The sequence below is a fragment of the Eurytemora carolleeae genome, unplaced genomic scaffold, assembly GCF_000591075.1.
Source record: "Eurytemora carolleeae unplaced genomic scaffold, Eaff_2.0 scaffold64, whole genome shotgun sequence".
Taxonomy (NCBI): domain Eukaryota; kingdom Metazoa; phylum Arthropoda; class Copepoda; order Calanoida; family Temoridae; genus Eurytemora; species Eurytemora carolleeae.
The window spans coordinates 445089-455955 of NW_019396205.1; the positions used below are offsets into that span (position 1 = coordinate 445089).

At 33.9% G+C, this 10867-nt stretch overlaps 1 protein-coding gene across 1 annotated transcript in view; it reads right to left on the reverse strand.

Moving 5' to 3' along the window:
* Window positions 1-5227: 5227 nt before the first annotated feature.
* Window positions 5228-10867, reverse strand: part of LOC111698119 (uncharacterized) — a 7569-nt gene continuing 1929 nt past the window's right edge. The window contains exons 3-8 of the mRNA XM_023468368.1: window positions 10173-10238; window positions 10031-10113; window positions 8268-8363; window positions 7663-7734; window positions 6999-7083; window positions 5228-5544 (exon numbers count right to left, since the gene is read on the reverse strand). Coding sequence (XP_023324136.1) covers window positions 5349-5544; window positions 6999-7083; window positions 7663-7734; window positions 8268-8363; window positions 10031-10113; window positions 10173-10238 — 598 coding nt within the window. The 3' untranslated portion in view covers window positions 5228-5348. The remainder of the gene's footprint in view (window positions 5545-6998; window positions 7084-7662; window positions 7735-8267; window positions 8364-10030; window positions 10114-10172; window positions 10239-10867) is intronic.

Genomic DNA, 10867 nt, shown 5'->3' on the forward strand with positions numbered 1-10867 from the left:
TAGGAGAAGGAATGGTCAAAGCATGGATATGCCTGGTATGTTATTTTAGTGGATGAGAATTTTGTCCAGAAGTCCTGTGAGACTGAGAACTGATTGGACGGGTTAAACTCAAGGTTTCAAGTACCGGAGTTTGAATCGTGATTTATTCTTCTCTGCTGGTATCAGATTCCAATCCAGACAGATAAATCCCGAACTCTTCTACAGTTTCAGTGATAGGAGAGGACGGGAGCAAAAACTTTGAGGAGATCAAACGTGTAATAGAGGAGTAGAAACAAGAGCAGGGGTTTAAAACGGATTAAAGAGCAGCAGTAGTGAAAGAAGCTAAGTTGTAAATAAAATAAGGAATTACAAATTAATGAACGAGGAAATAAATTAAGATAAGTTTAATAGGTAGAAAGCAGGCTACATGAATAGGTAAGGGAAGGTTAGATGGGAAGTAGGTTAAGGATAGATTAGAAGGTTAGCGAATGTTAGATAAGAAGGTTTTATTGATAATTTTGGGAAGGTTATATGAGAAGTTTGGGTAAAGTTAGATGTGTAGGTTAAGTTAGGTTATATTGGAAAATTAGGGAAGGATATACGAGAAGGTTGAATGGGAAGGTTAGTAAGTATGAATGGGAATGTTGGATGGAATTGTTAGGGAATGTTATATGGGATCGTTCCTGTTAGGGATTACTAGATTGGAAGGTCAGGGAATGTTAGTAAAATATAAATGTGAATATTTAATGGGAAGGTTAGGGACGGTTAGATGGGAAGGTTATGGAATGTTAGATAGGTTGGTTAGAAAATGTTAAAGGGGATTATTAAATGGGAAGGTTTTGGTAATGTTAGTAAGTATAAGTGGGAAGGTTAAGGACGGTTAGATGGGAAGGTTATGGAATGTTAGATGGGTTGGTAAGCAAATGATATATGGGATTATTAAATGGGAAGGTTTTGGTAATGTTAATAAATATAAATGGGAAGATTATATGGAAAGGTTAGGGAATGATAGATGGGAAGGTTAGGGAATGTTAGTGATGTGTAAATGGGAAGATTATATGGGAAGGTTAGGGAATGTTTGAAATGAAGGAAATGAGGGATATATGGGAAGGTTAGGGAATGTTAGTGATGTGTAAATGGGAAGATTATATGGGAAGGTTAGGGAATATTAGAAAGGAAGGAAATGAGAGATAGATGGGAAGGTTAGGTAAAGTTAAACTAATCTTTCGTTCCGTACCTATGCAGTGAACTTCAGTACACTGACCGAAGAAATAATGGGTTTTAGGGGACAGTGATATTGAGATATGAAATGGATGAACTGTGATCAGAGAAAAAGGAGAAAAATTAAACAAAGAAAAATGTTTTACTTCTCACAAATCCCTAAAATAAAGTAGCATCAGAAATGTGCGAAAATGTTAAAGATCAGTGAACAGGTGTGTTTAAAGTACAATATGTTACAAGAGCAAGTACATAAAAGTAAAGAATTGATTGTTTGTGTGCGCTAATCTGACATGGATATAAAATAGAAAGAAGAGGGATGAGTACGAGAGGATTGTTGGACCTGGAAAAGATAAAGATCTTGGAAAAATCTGACCAGGCGTAACCTTGAGGACCGTCCTGGACAAAGGAACATAAAAATGAGATGGTTTGAATTGGACCAGGAGCCAGGGGACTGCGGAGCCAAGGAGCTTAAGTAACAAGAAACCATGGAACTCAGGAACAGGAAACAGGTATCTAGTACCTTCTACTAGATACCTGTTTAATTAGTTAGGTCTAATGAGTACCTTCTACTAGATACCTGTTTAATTAGTTACTTCTAAGTGGTACCTTCCGATTACCTCTACTTGCTTTTAAAACATACTCGGTCACTAATCTGTTCCAAGGTCTTATTAAAAGTACTGATCTATTCCATGTTCCTATTAGAGTACTGATCTGTCCCTAGTTCCTATTAGAGTACTGATCTGTTTCTGAGTAAGTTGCGAGTTCCTGAGTAAACTATGTGTTCCTAAGTAAATTATGTGTTCCTAGATAAAGTTTATGTTCCTGGGTAAAGTATGTGTTCCTGAGTAAACTATGTGTTCCCGAGTAAAGTATGTGTTCCTGAGTAAATTATGTGTACCTAACCTTGAAATTAAGGTTTTATGGTTTACGAACTGCATTTAATTATTTTTAAATTGTCTGCAATGTTTCAACTAAAATTTGCTAAATATCTAAAATTTAGCTCGAAATAGTTCTTTCAAAACTTTTCCTGCCATTTCTCTTCTTCAATTTGGTAATCTTCGAATATTTCTTCAAGTGATATTACGATATGTTTCATTTTCCATTTATCATCTTTAATAACATCAATTTAATTCCGCACTTTTTTCTTAATTTTTCCTGTCCATTCTTTTCTGAAGCGAACACTTCTGGTTAATTCTTCCTTTGCTTCCTTAACTCTCCAAAATCTTTTTCAAAGATCCTGAACTACAATATTCCTCTGCAATATCATCCCTTTTGTCATCTTGATCTAGCCCTCCCTCCTCCCCTCCCCCCAATCCAATTCGTCGTCTCTTGCTTCTCTTTTCCAATCCAATCCCTTCCTAAATGGTTTACACCACATTTACGTCCTGCTTTTCCACACAATCCCTCTCCGGGGTATAGATCCGTCCTCATCCTAACTTTTCACCTCCTTTTCTTCCTCCGGAGTATAGATTCATCCTTATCCTGGTTTCCCATCACGTTTTCTTTTTTTCCGGGGTATAGATCTATTCTTATCCTGGTTTCCTTTCCCATTTTCTTTCTTCGGGGTATAGATCTATCCTTATCCTGGTTTCCCTTCCCATTTTCTTTCCTCGGGTTATAGATCCATCCTTATCCTAGCTTTCCAACCCATTTTCTTTCTCCGGGGTATAGATCCGTCCTCATCCTAGCTTTCCAACCCATTTTCTTTCTCCAGGGTATAGATCCGTCCTCATCCTTGGTTTCCAGCCCATTTTCTTTCTCCGGGATATAGATCCGTCCTCATCCTTGGTTTCCAACCCATTTTCTTTCTCCGGGGTATAGATCCGTCCTCATCCTAGCTTTCCAACCCATTTTCTTTTTCCAGGGTATAGATCCGTCCTCATCCTAGCTTTCCAGCCCATTTTCCGTCCTTATCCTTGGTATCCAACCCATTTCCTCCGGGGTTGAACCTCGTCCACATTCTAGGATCCTTACCTGTTTTTGTCATCTTCATCCTATAGCTGTCCAACTACCTCCTTTTCATTATCCGGGGTTCAGATTCGCCCACATTCTGGGTTTCCAATCAATTTTCTCTTCCAGGGTTTGAATCTCATCTACATCCTTGTTTCCAAGACATTTTCTGCAGTGTCTGCCTCATTCTTGCCCCACCGTATCGTTTTCTCTCTTTTATTGTGGTTCATCCTGACTCTTTCTCATCCCTCTCTTTCTCAAGGTCCAACCCACTTGACCAGTCATATATCCTCTACCTATCCGTCCCACCTCTCCTAAACCCATCAACCCTTGACCACGTCCCAGATATCCGCCCATCCCTATCCCCGGCCCAAACTCCTCTCTTCTGTCTAAGTAGAATGACCTAGTGCAGTATATCACTAGATAATATCAATAGAATGCTTCAGTAAATCCTAAAATTGCCTAAACCTGAAATATTTGAACCAGGATACCAGGACACCAGGAACCGTTCTAAAGAAAGAAAAGTATCTTATCCATGTATTTATGTTATCTATCTCTAGGTTAATGAATATCCAAGGATACTGTTTTCTCTTTACATAAACTTGTGTTTATATACTTAAACATAGTGGCGAAAGATATATGTATGTATTTTCTTACATGTATCTGAACCAACTGTATCACTTAATTTCAAATTACCTTCCACTCCAAGATGCTCTGTTTACAATGGTACCCTTGAAACCTTTATCTGATCAATAATTTGGAAGATATTATCGTTTTTCTAGGTTTAAAAGTGTTCAATTCTGATAATTTGTACACATTTTCCTGCAATAGAAATTTCTCTTTTCTAGATAAACCACGATTGAAAATAGTCAGTTTCAAAATTCCTTCTTGATCAGACAGGGCTTTCAAGGGCACCGTTGTGAATCTAAGAGATGACACTTCTGTAAAAAAAAACAATGTTTCATTTTCGTATGGGATAAAGCTTATCTTCAACAACTGATCTCAATATCCACTACAGAAACTTTTAAATTAAAATTTAACACCTTAAATCAGGGAAAGTTTCCCATTAAAAATGAAATTTCAAAAACGACTTTACAGAGTTTGTCTTTTTCTTATACTCTTATATTTTTCTTCCTGCAACTGTATTGTTAAATCTAAAATGTTTAAGTCGTCGTTAAATTTTCATCCTTTGTGAGTAACCCTGTACATTGCCGCAAATGATGTTTTATTATTATTTTCGACATTTTTTCTGGAAACTCATGATCAGTTACTATTTATTATGCCTTATAGATTTTTTGTTGATTACTTATAATACCTTAATCATAATTTCTCTCAATTATAAAAAGAGAAGAATGTATCTTTATATTTTGTTTGAAATGAATAAAATAGAAGCAGAAAATAGTTTTAACGAGTTGTTTTATTTCGATATAAAATTATGTATGGCAGTTAAAACATATTTTTACATGAAATAGACAAAATTATCATGATTTTACAAACATAAGTAGAATGCTTTTAATTATATAGATGTATTTGAACAGTTACATATAAGCATTTATGGAGGTTTGGCCGTAAACAAGTTTGAAGCTTTTGAATTTTAATGTATAAATACGAAGACATAAATTACATTAAAATCTTAAAATAAAGTGGCTAAAAATATAATTTTCCTAAAATATATCACAAATTAATAAGTTTTAGCTGCAGGATTGAAATGGAAAAATAAATCTATTTTACTCCGTGTCCATCTTAAACCTAAGGTTGACGGGACACCCGGAGAAGTATAATGAAACCTAGAAGGAAGAGCGTCTCCTCTACGCCTGATAATAAATCTAAGTGCTTGGAATGTGCTTAATTAGAATATCACTGTAGTTAGACTTGGGTTTATTTAGCGCCAGGTGGAATTTAAATAAATCACGGGATGAAGCAACAGCGTCTCAGATGGATGCAAAAAAGTTCAAATGATTACGAATCAGTTTAATGAAAAAATATCAAAAATAATTTCTAAAATTACATCTTTGACTAAAAAGTCAAACTAAAGGCATAGTTACGTGTTTCTGATCAACAAATAAGTTGTTTAAAGTTTGGTTTAAAATATGTATAATTTAAAGTTGTGCACAGACAACAAAGTATGTATATTTCACATTGTACACTGAACACTGTACGCTGAAGAGAGAGGAAGAGAGCCGGCCATTGGAAGCACTTTATTCTGAGCTCGAATTCGTTGCATTTATATTGTAAACATATTCTTTAGGAAATATATCATCATAGGCAGGAGGAGGAGTATGGGAGACGGGACGTATTTCCTCCGGAGTACGTTGGATAGTTGACAGTTCTACTCCGCGCTCCGTCCCACTTCTCCGACTCTCTCGGTTCTCGGATATCGGGAGTCCAGATAGTCTAAAAAAATAAAGGAATTGAATCTTTGCCACAAACTCAAATTTTGTAATACCTGTATCTGTACAACCAAATCTCATAGACCTTAGATATTTCAAACTTTGAATTCTGTTAGATTTAGATCAAATAAATCAAGTTAGAAATATCAAAGGTTTACATCATCATGTTGCAAAGTTATAAAGATGATAAAATTTCAACCTATGGCAAATATTTAATTCCTTTGTACAATTTTTAAAAATCCGGATATAGGATATAGGATATAGGATATAGGATATAGGATATAGGATATAGGATAAAGATGTAAATCCTATATTTGCATAATATTTAAATAAAAAGAATAAACTGAGGGGTGGGACGGGTTTAACATTCGTCCTACGTCTCTACTAACATTAACCATGGAGAAACCAAACCTTACTCCTCCCTTGGCCTTATATCTTAACTAACCTAGGATTGAATAATGAATATGTTTGTATCATACATGTTTCTCAGGCTTTTTAATATTTCTAAAGATATTGAGGGTCGGGGATTATCTCCTGTTGATTAAATAATGTAATCCTGGGGTTTCACTGGTTTAAAAAATTTTGGTGATTCAATCTTTTAGTATTTTGGTGATTCAATCAATTTTATTTCTCAAGTTCAAATTCCTAATTGTTTGGAGTTCAGATGCCTTTTTGAGTCAAATCACTCAATTTCTATTAAGTTAGCCAAATCACTTGTAATTAGGTAGGTGAAAACATGTCTTATTGCTTATTTTTTAGTAGGTCAAAACACTTTTATTTAGTTTCTCAAATCACTTGTTATTAAGTAATCAAATCACTTGGGTTTTAGCAGGTCAATCAATCGTTATTCAGCAGGTCAATCAATTGTTATTCAGCAGGTCAATCAATCGTTATTCAGCAGGCCAATCAATTGTTATTCAGCAGGTCAAATTATAAAATCCAAATATATTTTAACCCAATAGATAAACATTTATATTTCAAACTTTTACTATTCGATTTTAGGACATACAACATAAGGTTGCAAAGATATATGATATATAATTGTGACTGTAAGCGTAATTTCAAGTTGCCCTTCATCGGTCACAACGGTACCCTTTAAAGCTTTGTCTGATCAATTAATTATTAATTTAATAATTTAGAGAACTGAATAATTTTCAATTGTGGTTTCTCTACATAAGTTGCGCATTTTTACTGCAAGAAGACATAGAAATTATCAGATTTTTACATTTTTCAATCTAGAAAAACGACAATATCTTCCACATATTTGTTCAAATTAAATAATGGTTTCAATGGCATCTTTGTAAATCGGGCATTGACATCTTTGCTTGGAGGGTAACTTGAAATTACGCTTAGAGTTCCTTTTATTTTAGATCTCAGCATTTAATTTAAAGTTTTTTTGTGATTTTGATTTTATAATTTGAATCTCAGAAACTAAACAAGATATATTTAAGATTTCACCTGATTGACTGGCAATCTGACCGTCTAGGACTAGAAGATTCTGGAACTCCGCTCCATTGACGGACACACACAACCACACAATATGCTGAATATTAAGATTATCAGCTGGCTCGAGCCCGTCCGTCCCCTATCAAACTAATGGTCGTCTAAATGACGTACTTTTGAGGACGATGTTTTTTTCCGCTAGATGTCTCCCGTTCTAACTATCTAATCTATCTATCAGATAAGAAGCTTATACGCAAGAAATCGAGGGGCCAAAATATCGTCCGTCAAAGTATGATATTATGGACGGACAATTTTAATACATAAGTTATAGATACGAAATGGACTCAGTTTGGGTAATGTTCAAAATACGAAACTAAAAGACAGAAAATTAGATTTTTTCGTTAAAAAAAGAATGAGTTTCATTTGGTCTTTCCTCCATGGCTGAATTTGTTCCTTAAGCTAATCAGAAGCGAGCATAAACAAATCCAGCGAATAAAGAGATACTACGTGAGGACTTGTTGACTAGATTTGAAAGAAGTAATTAAAGATTTATTTTTTACTTTTAAAAATCGGAGTAATAAAAAAATTATATTTGTTTCGGTTTTTATATGTTGCCTGAGAAAGGAAACATTAAAATTTTAACAAAAAACCATTAATATCTAAGATTTAAAGATCCTACCTAGTATAACTAGTACTCCTAGTGATACAATTATTATAATTTGTTTAAGCCTCAAATCCTCATCGTGTCCACCTTTACAAATAAAAATTAAACAATTCAGAACTTCTCAAAAAGTCTCTGAAATTTTAAGTTTAGATGAAAAACTAGATTTAAAGCAATTTAAATTTTGAGTTTAAAAACTATTAATAAGATAAGTTAATGAAAAGGAATTAACAGTGGGCCTGAATATCCCAAACATTTTCTTGCTAAAACCTTTCCAAAATCTAAAGTTGACTGCAGACGTAATTTCATGGATTTCATGACATTCCGTGTGCAGAGAAGCATGTCCAATTCACAACAGTACCCTTTGAACCTCTATCTGAGTAACAATGAGGAAGATATAGTCTTTTTTTTAAATCCGAAAGTCACTTTTATAGAGAAACCACCATTGAAAAAAAAACTTGTATCCCGGGCTTGAGATTAATCATACTAAGATTTAAACGATACTGTTGTGAATTAGACATGCCACTCTATGAATGAAGTGTCATTTGAAATATTGTCATCAGTCTCATTAAGGTCTAAAAACCTAGTGAAATAAACCAAAGTTGATTTTTTATTATTTTCACCTTCTTCTGTGTATTCAGTGATGGTTGGAGAGGGTGAAGGTTGGGTTGGTGGAACTGTAGTACTCATACATATATCTGGAGATTCATCCCGAGGACCTAGGATTAGAACACGTTTTACTCTCACACCCATCTCATTACATTCTATACTTAATAATATTTTTGCAAGGTTTTGTGTTGAGTGTAAACCATGGTTCAGGTTTGCAGGAATTTCCTGGTTATGTGAAGACAAAGAAAAAGTAAACTACAAGACTAGAAGGTGAAAGGTTTAATGTCCGTATAATTATCCGGGTAGAGGTTTACCACTAATTAGCGTTTGTATTTCTACATTTATATTCTCATCACCACCTTTATCATACTAGGCAGGCAACCTGCAGTAGACTTAGAGGATAACTGTACCCGGAGTAAACATGGAGTTATCTGATCAACTATAGAAATAAAAACCTGGATCTTAGGTTTATCTATTATCTAACTCAAATTATATGTTAAGTAAACCCTTTAATCATACTAGACTGTAGTAGACCTCGAGGATAACTTTACCCGGAGTAAACATGGAGTAATCCGATCAACCATAGAAATAAAAACCTGGATCTCGGGTTTATCCATTATCTAACTCAACCACCTTTATCATACTAGGCAGGCAACCTGTAGTAGACCTAGAGGATAACTATACCCGGAGTAAACATGGAGTAATCAGATCAACTATTTAACTAAGAACCTGGATCTCGGGTAACTAACTCAAAGTATATGTTAAGTAAACCCTTTTATCATACTTGACAGTAGTAGACCTAAATCAAACCCTCTAATAAAACCTGGATGTCGGGTTTATCTATTATCTTACTCAAATTATATGTTGATTGAACCGATCAAACATTCAAATGTAAAACCTGGATCTCGGCTCTCTATCTCTTATCCCATTAAAACCCATAAAAAGTGTTGAAGGGATTGTTTCTTTATTTGAAGATGCACACATAAATGTCCTTAATTTGAAACATAGGATCACTAATAATCTATTTGACCGCTTAAAATGAACCTGCATGGTAGACCCAGTGCCTCTTATCCTTGGAGTAAACTTTGAATTTTTGGAGTAAACATTGTATCCTTGGAATAAACCTTGTATCCTTGTAATAAACCTTGTATCCTTTGAGTAAACTTTGTATCCTTGGAGTAAACCTTGTATCCTTGGAGAAAACCTTGTATCCTTGGAGTAAACCTTGAATTTTTGGAGTAAACCTTGTATCCTTGGAATAAACCTTGTATCCTTGGAATAAACCTTGTATCCTTGTAATAAACCTTGTACCCTGGGAGTAAACCTTCTATCCTTGCAGTAAACCTTGTATCCTGTAAATAAACCTTGTATTCGTTGAATAAACCTTGTATCCTTTGAGTAAACTTTGTATTTTGGAGTAAACCTAGTATCCTTGCAGTGAACTTTGTATTCTTGGAATAAACCTTCTATCCTTGGAGGAAACCTTGAATCCTTGTGGTAAACCTTGTATTCTTGGAGTAAACCTTGTATTTTTGGAGTAAACCTTGTATTTTTGGATTAAATATTATATATTTGAGTGAAGACCATATACCTTTGGGGTACACCTTACATCTTTGGGCGTAAATCTGATATCTTTGTAGTAAACCTCATGTATTTAAAGTAAATCTAATATCTTTGGAGTAAACCTGGAGTAATCTAACTACCCTTAGGTTATAAAAATCTCGAAGTAATCTATACATATATACATATATATCTATATATATATTTATATTTGTACCTGGGTCTAATGGACAATTAATTTCTCCGTCACAGAAGAATTGTTTAGGTATAAACCTATGCTTGGTGGAACAACTCTCATATCTATAATTATATTTTGATATAAAAATTTATCTTATTGTTTTCAAGTTTAAAAATAATACCTTTCTTCTTGATGTTTCTTGTATTGCGTTATCACAATTTTCAGTTTTACGACAGGGAAGGTTTCTCTAAATCAAGTTTAATCTCACTTATAATTTCTCTAATAAATATTGAAATCAAAGATTCTGTCTTGGTGCAAAAAGTTCAATTTTTAATCTGCATTTCAAGTATCATATAGAGTATCATATAAGGATATAAGATGCCTCTAGTATTTAATTTTAAGGAACTGAATGCTCGCTTCAAACTCTAATGTTCTTATCCTTAAATCTTTAAAAACTGATATATTAAACTATGAATTATGATGGATCAAATAGTCTTAATAAAGAATCAAGAACAAAAATGTGATTTTAAAGAAATTATGCATGACGCCTTTGGTGTCCAATATTACACAGATGTAAATTATACATTACGTCTTTAATGTCAAATATTACACAGATATATCATATAAATTATGCATGACGTCTTTGGTGTCAAATATTACACAGATGTAAATTATGCATGACGTCTTTGGTGTCCAATATTACACCGATGTAAATTATGCATGACGTCTTTGGTGTCCAATATTACACCGATGTAAATTATGCATGACGTCTTTGGTGTTAAATATTACACAGATGTAAATTATGCATGACGTCTTTAATGTCAAATATTACACAGATGTAAATTATGCATGACGTCTTTGGTGTCAAATATTACA